The sequence below is a fragment of the Chiloscyllium plagiosum genome, unplaced genomic scaffold (genome assembly GCF_037043375.1).
Source record: "Chiloscyllium plagiosum isolate Xiang-an unplaced genomic scaffold, Cpla_swu_hap1 HiC_scaffold_32, whole genome shotgun sequence".
Taxonomy (NCBI): domain Eukaryota; kingdom Metazoa; phylum Chordata; class Chondrichthyes; order Orectolobiformes; family Hemiscylliidae; genus Chiloscyllium; species Chiloscyllium plagiosum.
Genome location: NW_028270170.1, coordinates 19,974,817 through 19,994,321, shown reverse-complemented (window position 1 = coordinate 19,994,321; position 19,505 = coordinate 19,974,817). Strand labels below are relative to the sequence as shown.

Genomic DNA, 19,505 nt, shown 5'->3' with positions numbered 1-19,505 from the left:
TAGTTTTAAGCTGGTTGGAGGAAAGTATAGAGGGGATGTCAGAGGCGGGTTCTTTACACAGAGAGTTGCTTTGCCAGCAGCAGTTGTGGAAGTAAGGTCATTGGGGACATTTAAGAGACTACTGGACATGCATAGGTCACAGAAATTTGAGGGTGCATACATGAGGATCAGTGGTCGGCACAACGTCGTGGGCTGAAGGACCTGTTCTGTGCTGTACTGTTCTATGTTCTATAATCTGCTTTCCTTACTGAGTCAAATGATATGTGTTTTGACTGCAGTATTTTTCAATGATACTTAAGAATATGTTTCGAAGAGAAGGCCACTCAGCACTTCAAGCCTGCTGTGCCATTCAACAAGATCATGGCTGCTCTTAACTGAACCTTCCTGTCTGTCCCCATAACCCTTGTCTTGAAATTTGTCCATCAAACTCAACTGGTGAAGGATTTATGCCTGAAACATTGATTCTCCTGCCCCTCGGATGCTGCCTGACCTGCTGTGCTTTTCCAGCACCACACTCCTGACTCTGATCTCCAGCATCTGCAGTCCTCACTTTCTCCCATCAAACTCTACACAAGTCAGCCTTGAATACATTCAGTGACAGCATTCACTGCTCTCTGGAAGAGAGTTCAACAGAGTTAACTGTCTTCAAAGAGAAAATAAATTCTCCTCACTTCCATCTTAAAAAGAGAGATCACTTAGTCATCAACTATGTCCCTTAATCCGACTCTCCATTAATCCATGAAAGTCTCAGATATACGGGTGATCTATCTCTGCATGAGCATTCTGATTTCATTGGAAGTTCGTTTCCAGATGAAGGTAGAACTGGACATGATCGTGATGCTTTCTTGCGGTTAACAGATCTCTGAGCGTACTTGAATTAGCACACGAAGAAGGGCTTTTTGTTCAGATACTGGAAAGCTAAACATCCCCAGGCAGGAGCAGAATCAAGTCTATTTAAGTCCCTGAAAGGGAAACTGAACATGGTGGATTTTTATGTGAAGGTAACAGCTGTGGTGTAGTGTAAAGTACTCTTACTTTATCAGCAAATCATTGGAAGATATGTACCTTCCCAGGAAATATCTCTTACCCTTTTATTACACACACATAAATGTTCATTCACACATCTGAAATTCTGAGAGCAGATGTCTCTAAACAGATTTTCCCATGTCTGAAAGTTAATAATGTATATTAATAATGCTTATCAAGTCACACAGTATATTAATAACTGGAAAAACAAACCGGGTGTAGTCTCATTTTCTTGAGATTCATTTGACCGAAGATTGTTTTGTTTTCAGGTACTGTAAATTGAAATTCAATATTATTCTGTGAATTTTCTTAAAATATAAAAGGTGTGATATTGTTGATACATATTTATAAACTCTGAAATTTAATGCATTTTCCAAAGAACTTCAATAATGATCAGTTATAAGTTTAAGAATTTTAATGCAAGGAAACAATTACATTTGGATAATCAGTGATGATCAATTCTGTGATTTTTTTTATTGTAAAATATTTTATGCTTGAAAATATCTACACTTGCTCAGGCATAGATTGTAGAATTACAGTGGAATTATATAACTAGGAGATCACTGTCACTGATCAAAATTATTTGAAATTGTGTTTCTAAAATGGAAATATGTTGACAAAAAATAGTGTGAACTTTCTTTGTGCTGTCTTGAAGGAAAATTGGTGCACATTACTGCATTTAAGACAACCTTAGAAGTAGAATAAGAACATCTTGATGGTTTTGGAAATTAAGGTACCTTCATGTGTGATTTTGATTTCTACTCCTCAGGGAGACCTCAGGTTGAATATCTTGTTCTAGCACATTTCAATCAATGTAGCATTTATATTCCTAGATAGACAAAGAACTTCCTTTTGCCCAATAATAATTGACCTTTCCTGGAATGGACATCACATGAAGTTCCACCATAACAAAATAATCTGTCAACATTCACTATCCAAACTCACTCCAAAAGAATGACCACTTAGGTCACTTGTATTCCAGTAAAATTTATTGTCTCTGTGAAAGAAGTGAAACATGAGGAGAAAACCAAATGCAGGTTGAGTCAATCTTTTTATTCCAAGAGGTTATTCCAAGGCTCATGATGCAGTATGTACAGACATTGAAAAAAGTAGGAGAAACTATAAAGCAAATGAAGGAGTTGGCGATTAACTGGTGTAGCATAGGGTTGCAGGAGGAAGAAAGGGGAGGTGACTATTTCAACAAAAGTCTTGAAAAGAATAAATATGAGTAAATAACAATTCTATGACTCATAATCAGAAGATAACTCAGCAAGGGGGAAGAAACTATAACTTATGCATTTTTGGTTCACATGATGCCATGTAAGAGTACATGATAGGAGGATGTTGTTTTCTCAAGTTGGCATGAATAGAGCATTCGTCTATAGAGCTTGCCAGCATAAAAGAGTCATTTGAAGTATCAGTGCATGCGCCATCCATTGAATGTGGGCAAACTGCTTATCCCAAAAGTCCAATAAATCTGATAGCTTTAGTTCTAGGTCACAAATGCTGTCAAATTGATGAGTTCAGTACTTTGTAGAGTTGTGCAAGGGTACATATCTAATTAATTTTCAACTTGGGTCTTAAAGCCATTACCTCATTTAACTTTCATTTCTCTTTTAATCCTAGGTCCACAACAATGGCATTTATTGTGATGATAATTCTGATTAGCTGCTTTATACAGGGAAGTCAAGGGCTTAAAATTGCAGCATTTAACATCCAGAGATTTGATCAGTCAAAAGTCAGTGATCACAGAACTCTTAACATTCTCATCCAGGTAAGCACAATCAAAGCAAATATTCTGCAACATCTATAGGTTGAGCATAGACTTATTTTCATTTTCCCTTAGATTTTACAAAGGTATGACCTTATCACCATTGAAGAAGTTATGGACGCTGACAATTCAGCAATAACAGAACTAGTGATGAAACTGAATCAGTAAGTAATTAGACACATTAGCCTTATCCTTAACTTAGGGATGGAGTTATTCGGGTCAGGACTAAGATAGATGTTAAAATATCCTGGCCTCAGTGAGATCTGGGAGATATGAATTCCAAGGCATTATCTACACAAAATTCCATCATTTCCCTCCCCAAAACTAGAGGGATACATTAGCTGATTAGTGCTTGGAAAAGGAATGTTGGGAGGGAGTTCTGAAAAGAACAGTTCTGAAAGCTTGAATTGTCAGATGGTTTTAGGAAGAGTCAATATCGTCACAAGAAGGTGGGGAAGTCCTATTAATCCATGAATCTGTACATCACACTAACAGTGTGCTGTGCCAAACATACTATTTTGAACAATTTGTATTCATGTTAACAATAAATTATCCTCTCTGAAGCATTTAAATTACTGTTCAGTATAGTTTTCTGAGTAATGACCATAGAATTCGATATACTAACTGAAGGTACAAAAAAAGCTCACCCTTTCTTGCTTACTGAGGCAGGAATTTATAATCATTCCATAATTTACAGCATGTTAAAGGCAGCTTATCTTTTTCAAATGGATCATAATTTGATGATTTTATACATCCTTATATTTTTGAATTGTTTAAAATAGACAACATTAATTATTTTATTTTTCAGATCGACCAAACTGCATTATAATTACATCATCTCTGATCATCTTGGTCGCAGTTCATACAGAGAAAAATATGCATTTGTGTATAAGTAAGTCTCCTATTTTAACACAAGTTGTCCATCAATTGATCTCCCATCTTTGCAGAAATGGAGATTTGAGTTAAGTTAGCTTGATTCATTTAGCTTCTCTGTAAAAATTTTCCCTATTTACTTAACATATTTGTTTCCCCATCTCATAATGACCTGATCTTCTGGATTCTGAGGATTTTACACAAATCATAATACTTTTTGTGTCACACACAAACAGGGTGGTTAAAAAGACATTTAGCATGCTTGCCTTCATTGCTCGGTCCTTTGAGTATAGGAGTTAGGAAGTCATGTTGAGGCTGCACATTACATTGCTGGGGCCTCTTCTGGAATACTGTGTCCAGTTCTGGTCACCCTGTTATAGGAAGCAGCCAGGAACAAGGAGGTGGGACTAGTTCAGTTTGAGATTATGTTTGGCATGGACTGGTGGGATTAAAGGGTCTGTTTTCATGTTCTATGACTCTATTTGCCAGCCCAGATAAAGATATATTTAAGTAAAACAAATATAAAACAAAGAACTGCAACATATTTTGCCACGGAGGTGCAAGTGCGTTTAATCTAGATTGTGCCTGTAGAGCCACATTATCCAATTGTAAAAGAAACATCCTGATATCTATCCTGACATCATGGCTGCAATTGAATGAGCGTGACATCAAGCACCCTTTGTAAAAGTAAGTCAATGGGAATCAGGGGAAAACTGGTTTGAGTCCTACCTAGCACAAGGAAGGTGATTGTGTTTTTTAGAGGTTAGCAATCTCAGCTCCAAGACAGCTGTGTAGGGGTTTGTCAGGTTAGTGTCCAATGACCAACCATCTGCAGTTGTTTCATCAAGTACCTACCCTCAATCATGATCATGGGGAAATTCACTGATGATTACACAATGTTCAACACCACTCGCAATAACTCAGATACTGAAGTTGTCCATGTCCAAGTGCAGCAAGACTTGCACAATATATGGCATTGGACAGACAGGTGGAAAGTAATTCATGTCCCACAAATGCCAGGCAATGACCTTGTCCAATAAGAGAGACTCTAACCACTGCACCTTAACATTCAATCATATTATCATTGCTGAATTGCTCCACCATTAACATCCCAGGGGTGACCATTGACCAGAAACTGAACTGGACTAGCCATATAAATACTATGACTCCAAGAGCAAGATAGATGCTAGACATCCTACAGTGAGTAATTCACCTCCTGACTCCCCAAATCCTGACCACCATTGACAAGACACAAGCCAGGGTGTGATGGAATACTCTCACTTACCTGGATGAAAACACAACAATGCTCAAGAAGGTTGACACCATTCAGGACAAAGTAGCCCATTTGATTGACACCAAATTCACAAACATTCATTCCTTCCACCATTGATGTACAGTAGCAGCAGTATGCATTATCTATAAGATGCATAGCAAAAAATCACCATAATTCCTAAGACCACTACCATCAAGAAGAACAAATGAAGCATATACATGGGCAAACCACCAGCTGCAGGTTTCTCTCCAAGTCACTAAACATCCAAACTTGAAAATATATTGTGGTTCCTTCAGTGTCACTAGGTCATAATCCCAGAATTCCCTCTCTGTCAGCATTGTGGGTGTACCTACATCAAATGGACCACAGTGGTTCAAGAAGATAGCTCACCACCAATTTCCCGAGGGCAACTACTAATGAGCAATAAATATTGGTCCAGTCCATGAAGCCTGTATCCTATGAATTATTTTCTAAATTGAAGGTTAATTGTCAGACTCTAAGGACTGAATGGCTTACTCCTGCACCGATTGCTGAAGGAAATATGACAATTGTTGGGATCTTGGAAATTTAAAGGCCAATGAAATTAGTTGAAAATGTTAACCTTTCTTTCTCTTTCTTATCTTTCTAACATTTCCTACAGACTTGCATTTATTGTAATGAACATTTTATTTTTGAATTAACAAATCTGGATGTGAGAAATTAATTAAAAGGGCATTTTCAATCTAAAATCTATTTTATTGGCTAAGATCTGATTATCATACTTTGCCATTGCTTTTCCAAATCTGATCATTTTTGAACAAAATTGTATGTGACTTCAATATTAAACTTATGTAGCCAATATATAGAAGTATACAGTGTGGCAAGAAACCGTTCAGTCCAACTCATCCAGGCCGACCAGATATCCTAATGTATCCAGCTCCATTTGCCAGCATTTGAACCATATCCCTCTAAACACTTCCTATTCATGTACCCATCCAGGTGCCTCTTAAATGTTGTAATTGTACCCACCTCCACCTTTGGCAGCTTATTCCATACACTCACCGCCTTTGCATGAAAAGGTTACCCCTTTATAAATCATTCCCTCTCACCTTAAGCCTCTGGTTTTAGACTCTAATGACGAGCGTAACATTGGCATCTGATGGATTCTACATCCTGTTGATTTAATAAACATAGATCTTAAACTTAGTAATATTCTAATTTCTTTTTGATATCATTTTATGATACAAAATGCAAGATGTTTTCATGAAATTAGTATCTGATCTGCAATCCAATAATTTTATGAATTTTTTGGATGATCCAGGCAACCATTGAAATGAAACAAATTGTGAAACAAAGAACTGTGGATGCTGGAAATCTGAAACAAAAACAGAAATTGCTGGGTGTACATAGCAGGTCTGGCAGAATCTGTGGAGAGAAAACCACGTTGGTGTTAATGCTGTTTTCTCTCTATAGATGCTGTCAGACCTGAGTTTCTTCAGCAATTTCTGGTTTTGTTTGTGATTGAAATTAAAGGATTTTGCATCTGAAATATCTAACTACCTGCTCATGACATTTCACACAAAGCCACAGGCTGATGACTAATTATTTTCAAAGCAGTGCCACTTGAAGCAGTATTCTATTCCATCTTCTAATTTGTTGATTCAAAATAACAAATCTTTTACAAAAGTACAGCTGAACAACAAAACAGTTAGTCCCCGTATAGAGTGAAGAAAGAGCAACAACAGCACAGCAGCTTTACTGCTCCTAAACAATAGACTGTAAAATGCATCAGGAGAAAGTGAGGACTGCAAATGCTGGAGATCAGTGTCAAAAAGTGTGGTGCTGGAAAAGCACAGCAGGTCCAGCAGCATCCAAGGAGCAGGAGAGTCAACGTTTTCAGCATTCCTGATGAGGAGCTTATGCTCGAAATGTCGACTCTCCTGCTCCTTGGATGCTGCCTGACCAGCTGTGCTTTTCCAGCACCACACTTTTTAAAACTGTAAAATGTGCTTATCAGATAATCAGGATGATCCCACAAAGAAAAAACAGTTTGCTTCTCATTCTCACAAGTAAAAGACAGGCATTAGGATGTGGCGCCACAAGGTGAATGGTATCCATGGAGAATTGATTCACAGTATACTCAGAGCTCAACAGCTGTTCGTTTTTGACTAAAACTTTGCAAAACATGCAATTTACAACATCACTTCAATTGAACTGTTACATTCCAACCTGGGGACTTAAAACCTGGAACTGGCCTGCTTACAGCACCTCCCAAAGCTACAAAGATGTATACAATATTTAATGTACTTGGAAAATTGTTGGATATACCTTTCATAGCATTAAAATACAGCTTAAAATAAAGAACTGCAGATGCTGAAGAAGGGTCACTGGATTCAAAGCGTTAACTCTGCTTTCTCTCCACAGATACTGTCAGACCTGCTGAGTTTCTGTTTTTGTTTCAGATTTCCAGGATTAACAGTTCTCTGTTCATATACAACTTGCCTTACAATCAAACATAGCGACTGATTTTGTTTCATGTTGTTTTGTTTCTGACAGCGAGAATATTCTCAAACCTATGGAGTGGTACCACTTTGATGATGGCTGTGAACAGTGTGGAACTGACACCTTCATCCGGGAACCTTTTATAGTGCACTTCCACTCCCTCACTACAAGTATGCCTTCAGTCATCTCAAACAGTTATTTAGTTTTGTTGAGAAAATCTGCGATCCACTGAAACGAATAAGTTATTCTGGTGAGCCTGCTGACAAATGAAAAACCAAGGTTGAAAACCTGAGTGGGAAGGTGATCTGCTTCAATCCCGATGAAAAATGCTGTTAGTAACCAGCGCCTCAGCTGGAAATACAAATAATATATTGCCACATTACACTGGCTTGTGCTGTGACCAAGAATTATGTTGCTTAGAAAAATTGATTTGAACTGCAGATTTTTAATAGCATTAAATACCATCCGGATTCTGTCAGCAACATCTTGTCTTATACAAAGTCAATAACACAAAAAAATTGAACAGGTTTAAGTAGCTAAAGTGTCCAAGCCCCACATGCCTTACATCATAAACCAAGTGACATATAGCAGAGAACAATTTATTGTGATTGAAACTGTGGAAAACTATTATTTTACTATAAGAGTTCTTTTAATAATTATTATTTTATTTTCCTAACTCAAGCTGCCATTTCTAGTTTTTCCCATTACTGTATTCTATTTAAAATGACACACAAGTCATTCAATAATTCTGATGATTTTTCTCTCTTGGTGAGGGACTAAAGATGGGCTTATTTTTATTTTAAAATAAAATGTCTATTTTAGACTATGTAAATCTGGAAATCTGAAAAGCAGCACAAGTTTGAGTCAGTTCTGAGGAAGAGTCACTGGATCTGAATTGTTAACTCTGATTTCTCTCTCCCGATGCTGCCAGACCTGCTGACATTTTCCAGCAACGTCTGTTTCTTTTCCTGATTTCCAGCATCCACAGTTCTTTTGGTTTTTACAAGTCTGGGTCAGTTGTGCCCAAAGTAAAAATTCTTGGTGATTGTGTCTCTTGATGTAACTTGTCGAATTTTCCCTTCTGTTTTAAAAGTATGGGGGTGTGCAAGTTGTGTGACAATCATGCTACCCCTACCACTGAGAAAACTAAATCTATCGCCCATCCATCAGCTCATTAAGAGCTGACAGACAGCGTGAGTGAGTTTCTTTGACACTAACATCCTGGTTCACCATAAACTATCAACCATTCAGAAGTCCATTGCTCGAGGCCTTCAAACTATCAACCATTGAATGGTTGATAGTTTATATAATCGAGAAGATAAATAGCTTTTATGCTCTTGCCATGCAGAAGGTGGATCACAGGGAAGCAGAGGTCCGGGGAGGTTCAGAAGTGAGGGCAGAGTCCATCTCTTTCTTCCAATCTGTGCCTCAAATTGACCCCAGGGCAATTAGAGGCCCCTCGAAATCAACAGGCATGCTGCCTTTATTTCACATTCAGGTAACTGACCACAACTCATTCACCAGATAGGTGAGTAATCAGGGAAATGGCAAGTTGAGGTCACTTAAGGGCCTTAATTGATGGTAGGCCAAGAAAATCACCCTTTGACTTTCTTGCCTGTGATTTAATTAGTAGGAGGGCAAGAAAGAAGTGAGTTTCTCTGCAGGCTATGTTAAAACATTATTTCACCTGGAAGGGAAAATCATACCCTTGTTTCTAAGACTCAAAGGCAATGCTGTAAAATGGAATCTTTATATTTCCTAAATGGAAATTGAAATATTGTGCTTGCTTTTTTCGCCTTCAAAATAACCTTCAATGGGTGAGTTCTAAGAAATAATACCCTTCACAAACTCTTTGATATTAACATCTGTAACAATGTGTTTTGACAGCTGTCAAGGATTTTGTACTCGCAGCCATCCACACTAGTCCAAGTTATGCAGTCAGAGAGGTTGATGGATTGTATGATGTTTGGGCTGATGCAAAGGATCACTTCAATACTGAGGTATAGCACTGAGACAGGTCATTCGGTCCAAAAGATGGATATAAGATATAATAGATATAAGCTGGTGCTTATGGTTTACTCAAGCCTCCTCCAATCCTTATTTATCTCCTTATCAATATATCCTTCATTTCCTTTCTCCATCATGTCTAGCATCTCCTTAAACAAATTTATACCACTCTCACCTCATGAACTTTGTATGTGCTATGATGGCCCAGTGGTTAGCACTGCTACCTCACAGTGGCAGGGACCCAGGTTTGATTCCACCCTTGGACAACTGTCTGTTTGCAGTTTGCACATTCTCCCCGTGTCTGCGTGGGTTTCCTCCGGGTGCTCTGGTTTCTCCCACAGTCCAAAGATGTGCAGGTTTGGTGGATTGGCCATGCTAAATTGTCCATAGTGTCTAGGGATGCGCAGGCTAGGTGGATTAACCGTGAGAAATGCAGGGTTACAGGGATAGGTTAGAAGGTTGGTCTGTGTGGGGTACTCTTCGGAGGGTCAGTGTGTGATTGGCCTACTTCTACACTGTAGGGATTCTATGAAGTCCATATAGATCCTTACAGACCCTCATTTGAGTCTCAAGTAAATAACATTTCCTATTTCTATCAAATATTTTTGATATTTCTTTCAAACCTCAGAATTTCTTAAAAGGTCAGTCTCCTTTCTCCTAGAGAAAGAAAGCACTAATCCTGTTTAACTTTGCCGATAGGTGTAACATCTCAGTTCTGGTATGGTTTGAATAAATCTCTTTTGAGTATTCAGCAGTTTTATCGGCAGTAAAAATCATCCATCGGTTCAATTCAATTATTGCATGCATTTTTGTGATTTTTTGTGACATTAACTCCTAGTTTGCTGTCCATATTTACTTCTCTGCTTTGAGGGGATTTCTCTTCCAGACCTCTTACCAAATTGTTGCTTTAGCTAATATGGCTCAACCGTTAAAAGAAATAGACACTTTCAAAACTAATTCAATTTGTTGTCTCTTGGTTTCCAACACAGAACATCTTGATACTTGGAGATTACAACGCAGCTTGTAACTATGTCACAGATAGTGATTGGCCTCATATACGACTGCGTCAACATAAAAAATTTCATTGGCTGATTGGTGATGAGATAGACACAACTGTCAGTAAATACACACATTGCGCATATGACAGGTAATGCTTGCTGCACATTGATGTAAATAGTTATAATGCATGTATTTTATGCTTCAAATATATGTTGACTATTCCAACCCAGTCATATTTCCAATTTTGACAACATTTTGCATGGTAGCAGTTATAGCTCAACTGTTGCTCTCTTGCCTGAGTTAGGTTGCTGGTTCAAATCATGCTCCAGTATCACCCTGTCAGATGTGTTGTCTTTTAGTGAAGTATTGTCTACCCTCTTGGATAGCATACAAGATCCTGTGGTGATTTCTGGGAGAACAGCAGGGGAGTTACCCCCAGTGGTTTTGCCAATTTTTCACCCTCAATCCATGTCACAAAAACTATTATTTGGTCATTATCACATTGCTGCTGGTGGGACTGTGCGGAGTACCAACTGGCCACTTCCTGTCCTACATTCTAACAGTGACTACACTTCAAAAATACTTAATTGTTTGTAAAGTGATTTGGGACATCATGAAAGGTACTATATAAATGCAAATCTCTCTTTTTATGCTTAGGTTTGTTGTGACCACAGAAGGATTGCTTAAGACAATAGTTCCTGGCTCAGTCAAGGCCTTCAATTTCCAAGAAGCTTTTCATCTCCCATATTATACAGTAAGAACATAACATCTGTACGCATCTGTTGAACTGTAAAAAAAAATCTCACAATAGGTTAGAAAACATTTACTAGTAGAACACTTGAAGGTCAAATTGTATGTGTCTTTTTTTTCTTTGTTTAAATATATGAAAAATAAATTGTTGACATTGTACATTTTTGATTTGTTTTTATATTACAGGTGAAAGAAGTCTCAGATCATTACCCTATTGAGCTTGAACTGGAGGATGATCGTAAGTAAATAAGCAATACCCTTTACTAAAATGGTTAGAATATCCAATTGTGAAGCAAAATAACATAATGGAGCTTAAACTTTGATAACTTCAGTTAGATTAACTTCTGATTAAAAACACATAATAACCAGCTTTAAAAAAAATTGCCAGTCAAGATTTCAAATATTGAAGGTACTTTTTGAACAATGTTTCAAAGAGGTTTTTTGTTCATAATGGAGATTTGTTACTCTTTATGACAAGTGCAAAATAGTTGCATAATTCCCTCAAGTTCTAATACCAGTCAAACACATTCCATGAAATTTAATATGCTCAACTGGTGTTTAATTTCATATTTCATTCTTATCTTTAAAATGTCTGAATTGTCAAGTTTAATGAATTGTATAAAGAAAGAAGGCCAGCATTTTGCTATCAGCTTTGTCAATAGCCCACATATAGAAATCAAAATATAGGCTGTTTTCCTTGTTGTTTAACCACTATGATGGTGATGTTAAAATTGTAAAAAAAAGGGACAGATAACATTTTTATGGCAATACATGGAATGCTGTCAATGTCAGCATTGCCCTTCACAGATCACATTTCAGACCGGTTCATAGGGAAATTAAGAGTCATACACATTGGCACACATCAGGAATCATAAACAGGCCATGTTGGGTAAGGACAACAGATTTCCTTCTCTAAATGACATCAGGAGATGAAATGGAATTTTACAACAGTTTGGTGGGGATTTTTTGGTTACCATTGCTGATGCAATCTTTGCTGTGTTATTGGCCCAGGACCTTTGGACTACTACTCCAGTAACTAGGCTACCAATATGAAACTACCATTTTTCTCATATTCAATGGTATTCTCATTTTTCCACATTTTTAGTAGAATAGCTGAACGACTTGAGATGTGGAGACACTGTGTTGGACTGGGGTGGACAAAATCAGAAGTCAAACAACACCATGTTATAGTCCAACAGGTTTATTTGAAATCACAAGATTTCAGAGCGATGCTCCTTCACCAGGCGAAGTCTTGGAGAAATGAACTTTTGCGTTATTCAGATGAGTCGAATTTGTTGTTGCTTTGCTATGATTAGGGCCAGAGACCATTTGCAGTCATTCTGGCAGCAGGCATTGGGCACCAAAACATCATTACTTCCAACCAGTTAAATACCTGAAGGCAAAAGCAGATATATTTCAGGCAATTGAAACCATTGGCAAAAGTACTCAGATTCAGTCTGATATTTTCTAACAACATAATAAGACTTCTTAAACTGCTGAGATTTTAGAAGGCCCAAAATAGAAAAGTTAGGGTTCAGTGAGAAATGAAATAGATAAAAATCTGAAATGGGACCCCAACCAGCCACAAACCTGAGCGCTCCTACTTTTATTGGAGGCAAAGAATGAGGGAGGCAGCCAATCTGCTCTCAGGAGGTGGGTTAATTGCTAAAGTCTTTTAAAGAGGCTGCATACTTCTATTTTTAACCAATGTCAACCTAGTTTCCCAGGCCTAAAGCAACCAGCAGTTTAAAAGGGCTATATCTTTAAGTGAGCAGTTTAATAGCACTGCTTGTGGGCTAGGAGAAGTGTTTACTCAAGACATCACAAACTTATCTGACCCCACCCCCAACTCCACAGTCTCACCTGACACCACCTTCGATCACTGACTCCCACCACTGATCCCCAACACTAACATCTCCTCCAGTCAAAGCTCACCCAACACCCAATCTCTGCCGTTCCTCTGTCACCAGCCCTGACCTCCAAAAACCAGAACATTTACTCAATTCTTGACTGTGGTATGTATAAAATTCAGGTATGTGTATGGTATACAGCTGAATTAAAACAACTGATTCATAATTTTAATAGTAATTTGCAATGTGATGTGCAATACAGTCATTTGAGGGAACATGAGCAGTAAATTAGAAAGCAAATATTAGAAAGACAGCAATGGCATATCCAATTAATTTATGTATCAATATCATTATAAATTTAGATTCATTTTTAAAGAATATTGTTTGAAAAGACTTTGCCTGTTTGTCTACTGGTTCTTGCAATTGTCATGCATATAGTGAAGATTTCTTTTGAGTTATCTCATTTTCTCTTTTTGCATAGCTAGCACTGCTGATGCTAAATACAAGACTGGGACAAGTATTGGTATCAATGGTGGAATCAGTGGTGGTCCATGTAGCTGCAAAGGTGTAGATTTAACATCCTGCGCTGGACGGTGTGGTGCATATTCACCTAATTTTCCTTGCAGTTGTACTGCAAGCTGTTCTAAATATCAGGATTGCTGTGCAGACTATGGAAATTATTGTTAAGGTTGGTAATGGCACAACATGTTTGTGTAGTCTCTCTCCAAAAGTTGTTAGATCTTTACTAATACACACATATTTATACCTTTTGACTCTGTTGGCTGTTTTGGAAGCATAAAAGTGGCAAAGTTTCAATCAAAACATGAACATGCTAGATACATCTGTCTTACACCTGCAATCTGCAAGTGGATCGCATTGCAAGCAGACTAATGCCAAATCACTGTTTGCTGTCAATACCAAGCTGGGCAGGGCTATGGAATTGGTGGCAAATCTTCAACTTGTGAAAACATTGAAAGAATCCAAAAAGCCTTTGTAGACTCCAGTCACAAAATATCAAACTACTAGAGTAATAATCAACAAGCCTACATAATGTTAAACTTTGCAGCAAGACAAGAGAATAGAAATTAAAGTGTTAATCAAACTTCATGGCGGTCAGACCAGCCCATACCTTGAATACTACATACAGATGTGGTCATAAAATAAAAACTACAGGGCAACATGCAGTGCAGACAATAGCTTTGAAGATGATATTTGGGCTCACATTTTTAAACATACTCAGAGGTGAGGACCAAGTCTATATTGGACTGCCATTTCTGGTCTCCAAATGGCATAGCATGTTGCCAGCCTGGCCACGCCTCCAGCACTTTTGCAGAGCCTGTTTGGAAGAGTTAGTATCCTTTTGCATGTGGTGACTAGCCAAATAAGTCCCTCACTAAATCTAGGTAAAAGTAAGGACTGCAGATGCTGGAAACCAGAGTTTAGATCAGAGTGGTGCTGGTAAAGTACAACAGGTCAGGCAGCATAAATCTGTCAAGGCCATTGTGCAGTCAGTGACTTGAATGTTCCAGCTGACAATTGAGGTCCTCCGCTAAGACTAAACGTCAGTTCATTTTTTTTTTGAGTGACTCTTATAAGAGCTGTTTTTTTTCTTGGGGTTGCTTTAATGGGAGGCTTTTATTTCTTATTTATAATCCATGAGAGGATAGCGAACAGCCCCACTTGGAACCAATGTACTTGATGAATGTCTTGGTGCCCTTGGAGATGGTAGTTTGGCCAGCTCCCTGGGCATGACTTGTAGTGACCTCAAGACAGCAAGCTGGCAAGCCAGTGAACACCTCACCCCACCCCACCATGGCCAAAATTACAAGATGGCAATCTGTAGCAATAGAGAACTCCCCCTCCATGATAACAGCCAGGCAGCTGCAGCCCTCCTTTCCATTTTTTAAGTGTCTTCAGAAGGTGCCTCCTTCTTAAGATATCAGTTCTTTCTCTTTCCCACTTTGGCAACTCCAAACATGGATAGTGAGGCTCCCAGAGTGTCAATCCTGGAGTCCACCATCTATTTATTTGGACAGCATCCTTGCTGGTGACCATTTATTTGGAAATAGCCCTCTAGTTGCCAACAGTAGCATCTTTATTTCCTCCTAATGATCGGATTGCAATTCACAAGCAAAAATTCAACTTGATGTTATAGATATGAACTATGACAACTCCCTGAAGTTAAAATTAGCTGGTCTCCCATTATTGGCATGCACTTGACCCCACCTGATTCTCCCATAAATGCAAAAGTACAACTTTAGAGATGTATTGGTTATGAATTTTGTGAATGGTGAATTTGGTGCCATGCACCTGATGTTAGGAGTTTCTGATCTTCCAATGGGAAGAAAAAACACTCAAACAATATTGGAACATGCCACAGTGATGTTAATTGTTCTTTTGAAGTGGTGCACTCAATGACCAATGTATTCACCCCATTATATTAACGGATAAAATATTGTAGCAAATGCGTTCCATGTAATATTTGGTATATTTCCAAAATTAAATGTAAAAGCAGATCTGATTAAAGGGAGCTGGATGAAAATATTCCCTCTGAATCAAAGTGAGAGGATCATTGATTGGTGAAATAACTGCACAGTGGCTAGTATCCTGTTACCAGGTTACCTTCTATTTACATGGGCTGTGACCTACCAGATCCAAGCCAGTCCCTAGGCTGATGAGTCCTTGTAAATCTCCTGTTTATATTATGTTATTAAACAAATTACAAAACAGTTTACAAAAAACATTAACAGCTATACACAAGAGACAGCAATTTTACAAGGGAGAGGAGCAGCAAAGCTAGGCCCCAAACCCTACCGTTCAACATTTTACAGGGAGAGGAGGACAAACCTCAAATCCCAGTTCCACATATGACAAGACAGTGACAATGACATTTGTACATTAGACAATACCGTTACATACAAAAGTGCAGACAATACAGACCCAGCAAGCCCCCGCCCCTCCCACCTTCCGACCACTCTAAGGCAGCCCGCCCCTACCCACCTTCCGGTTCTCGGTCCACTCCATGCCCCTTCCAGTTCTCGGTCCGCCCTGACACACCTTTCGACCACCTCTAGGACAGCCCGCCCCGGTACCCGCTCGGGGTGACAGCAGTCAGGACGGCCTACCCACCTTCCGGCTTAAATCTCCTGTTTATTTTTTTTTTTTTTTTTTTTTTTTTTTTTTTTTTTTCTCCTGTGTTTTTTTTATACACTGGCTGTGACCTGCAGTTCAGAGTCAGTCCTTGATCTGAGGAGATTCTAACTTCCCTGTTAATTTTTTTTTTTTTTTTTATTAATTTTATTAAACAAATTACAAAACAGTTTACAAAAAACATTGACAGCTGTACACAAAAGACAGCAATTTTACAAGGGAGAGGAGCAGCAAAGCTAGGCCCCGAACCCTACTGTTCAACCATTTTACAGGGAGAGGAGGACAAACCTCAAATCCCAGTTCCACATATGACAAGACAGTGACAATGACATTTATACATTAGACAATACCATTACATACAAAAGTGCAGACAATACAGACCCAGCAAGCCCCCGCCCCTCCCACCTTCCGACCACTCTAAGGCAGCCCGCCCCTACCCACCTTCCGGTTCTCGGTCCACTCCATGCCCCTTCCAGTTCTCGGTCCGCCCTGACACACCTTTCGACCACCTCTAGGACAGCCCGCCCCGGTACCCGCTCGGGGTGACAGCAGTCAGGACGGCCTACCCACCTTCCGGCTTAAATCTCCTGTTTATATCTGTCAGCCAGGGCTCCCTAATTGGCCTGAATTAACAACCCCAATCAAGAATCTCATAGTAAGTGAGATCCACCTGACCATGGTTCAAATTACTACAGTTGTGAACCATTTGAGTTCATCCAAAAAACAGCAAAGAGTAGCCTGGATATGTAACAACTCATTTGAAATCCTATGTTTCAAGATCAAGTGAATTAAGCATTAAATTAAAATAACTAATTTAAATATGAAGTTATATTTTTGCAGAGGTTGAAACATTTGTTTCAGATCATCAATCTCAATGACTGTGACACCCAAAGCAATAAATTCAAATTTATTCCACCCATTATGATAATTTTCTTTGCTGAATAAGGAGGGTCATAAGAAGAGCTGAAAATGTGTTGCTGGAAAAGCGCAGCAGGTCAGGCAGCATCCAAGGAGCAGGAGAATCGACGTTTTGAGCATGAGCCCTTCTTCAGGAATGATCCTCCTGAAGAAGGGCTCATGCCCGAAACGTCGATTCTCCTGCTCCTTGGATGCTGCCTGACCTGCTGCGCTTTTCCAGCAACACATTTTCAGCTCTGATCTCCAGCATCTGCAGTCCTCACTTTCTCCTCGGGTCATAAGAAGAGCAATGTAGGGGGCTCAGGAAATTCTGGTATTTTATAAATGAAAGGATGAGTTATGTATTTCATTTCCTGGTCAGCCTGTGCTGTATCAATGTATGCACCATTGAAGCATCATTGATAAAGTACAACTTCTTAGAAATGTCTAAGTCAAATATTTTACCATTTGGATTATTAATGATTTATTCTTCTTACAGGTTGCACGTAATGGTAGCAGAAAGTTATTGGAAGTCACGAAAGCTTAATAAGAAAAAATCTCAAATGAACTCCGGAAGCAGAGAATAAAATTGATCATTGCAATTTGCTGTGTTTCAGTTTTATTAAACAAATAGGCTTGTCAACAGAATACTTGGAATCAGAAAAGTCACAATGTGCCTGAGCATGGAATGGTCAAATTCAAATTTAGAAGCAGCATTACCAGACAGGTTTGATTGCTGAATACCTGGGAACTACCTAGATCCAAACTTTGCCAGGAGGGAAACATTATCAAAGGGCCTTTTGCTTAAGAGCTTAGGGCTTAGGAGCAGGAGTGGCTCCGTTTCACCCTGTGATCCTGTTCTGCAATTCAATGATGGAATTCCCTTGTACTCTTGAAGGGTCGGGTACAACTTCACCTACAACTTATAGACATCAATTACTTTTCAATATAATTTTCCATCTGCCAGTCTAAACAAATGAGTGTTAGTAATTTTGCTCCCAAGTTTCCTCTGAATTTCCCAATATATACTTTCTAACAGGAATAATTGGATAGCAATAGGAAGCAGAAATCCTGAAGCGAATTTGAACTTAATTGTAGCACTCCAGCCATCAGCCAAGCTGAAATATGTTAACTCAATGCATGCAAAAAGTCTCTATACCCATTTAATCAACACCATTAATTACAATGACAGATTAATACTTTAAAATTTGATCTAGACTTCTGAGGGAACTGTAGTTCTTAGAATTAAACAAAGTCTGAGTTAAATGATTTGGTTACACTATACTGACTTAGAATTCTAACAATCAAGTAAAAAAAAAATGAATCATTCATCACGGAAAGGCATTATTAGCTCATGGCATGTATTTCTGAATTCCATTACCTTACCTGACTGAATTGTTTCCCACCCACTCCCATTTTACTATATAAAACGTCCATTCCTTCAGCTAAATACAATTTAGAGCTAAATGAACCATTAAGCTGTTTCTTGGAGGCTGATTAACATCTCGGTCTAACCAGCTTAATGACCCAATAGTGTCCTGGGTATGTTTTCCTTTTGAGATCATTTCTGTGACTGTAAATCCAGATAAGAGCTTATTCAAATACACTATTTTCTGGGAGAATGAAAATGTTTCAGGATGACTGACTAATGGAAATATGAACAGCGATAAAATGTGATAAAAAAGATAGAAGCTATTAATTCACATAAAACTAAATCTTGGCTGATTCTGAAGCTGTGCAAATGACCATTATGAGTGAGATTGTGTCACTCCATCAGCTACTTCCAATGTTTAATTTACAACAGCTCAAAATATCTTAAGGAAGGAAGCCGCACTGGATTTATTTCAGGGGAATGACATTGGAGCATATGTAAGGGGAGGAGCATTTGAGAAACATTGAATATGAGATTGTTGACTTGGCATTTTCATGAAAAAGATCAAAAACAATTAACTGGCAAACGGAAACTTCAGTGAATTGAAAAGACATCTGGCCTTGTTGAAGTGGAATGAAAGATTGACAGGTAAAATAGTAATTAAACCGTAGGAGATGGTTCAGAGCATAATAGGAACACCCTTATGAGCAGGGCCTGGGCAGGGGAGTACATCTCAGCCCAATAATGAATGCCCAGGCTCAATGGGGCTCACTAAGCTTATGTCAGGGTGGTGGGTGACACTGTGTTTGGATTGACAGCTGGGGCTGGGACCACTGTGTTCCAGGTGGAGGCTCGGGGTAGCACCAGGGTCCCAGACCAAGGGCAGACCCATCTCCCATGATTTCTGACCTGGCCCTCACCACATGGTCTGGGAAATGATATTGAAATCTGGAATTTCCTAAAAGCCAATAAAGTGAAACAGAAATTTGAGGTTGATGGCAAGAATGTTTCCATGGCAAGTTGGTGTGATCTGGAATGCAATTACAATAAAATGCC

General features: G+C 38.7%; 2 protein-coding genes across 3 annotated transcripts in view; one reads left to right on the top strand and one right to left on the bottom strand.

The window, feature by feature from the left end:
- Positions 1 to 1,159: 1,159 nt before the first annotated feature.
- Positions 1,160 to 17,679, top strand: LOC122539632 (deoxyribonuclease-1-like). The gene is made up of 11 exons (XM_087977847.1): positions 1,160 to 1,295; positions 2,653 to 2,800; positions 2,873 to 2,961; positions 3,606 to 3,689; positions 7,479 to 7,594; positions 9,312 to 9,424; positions 10,421 to 10,578; positions 11,088 to 11,184; positions 11,367 to 11,418; positions 13,512 to 13,718; positions 17,577 to 17,679. The coding sequence occupies exons 2-10, from the start codon at positions 2,663 to 2,665 to the stop codon at positions 13,715 to 13,717; spliced, it is 1,053 nt and encodes a 350-aa protein (XP_087833973.1). The 5' UTR covers positions 1,160 to 1,295; positions 2,653 to 2,662; the 3' UTR covers position 13,718; positions 17,577 to 17,679.
- LOC122539890 (ras-related protein Rab-18-like) overlaps positions 12,203 to 19,505 on the bottom strand; it is a 62,947-nt gene continuing 55,644 nt past the window's right edge. Inside the window, exon 9 of one of the 2 annotated variants that reach the window (XR_015752490.1) lies at positions 12,203 to 12,573. Coding sequence is in view for 1 of the 2 variants with exons in the window: in XM_087977848.1 (XP_087833974.1) it covers positions 12,552 to 12,573 (22 nt within the window). In the remaining variant the exon portion in view is untranslated. The remainder of the gene's footprint in view (positions 12,574 to 19,505) is intronic. The other variant, XM_087977848.1, reaches the window with a different exon arrangement.

Coding starts and splice junctions, on each gene's coding strand:
- LOC122539632 (XM_087977847.1), top strand. CDS start 2,663: ATGGCATTTATTGTGATGATAATTCTGATTAGCTGCTTTATACAGGGA. Junction 2,962..3,605: donor CTAGTGATGAAACTGAATCA/GTAAGTAATTAG, acceptor TTTATTTTTCAG/ATCGACCAAACTGCATTATA. Junction 10,579..11,087: donor ACACATTGCGCATATGACAG/GTAATGCTTGCT, acceptor TTTTATGCTTAG/GTTTGTTGTGACCACAGAAG.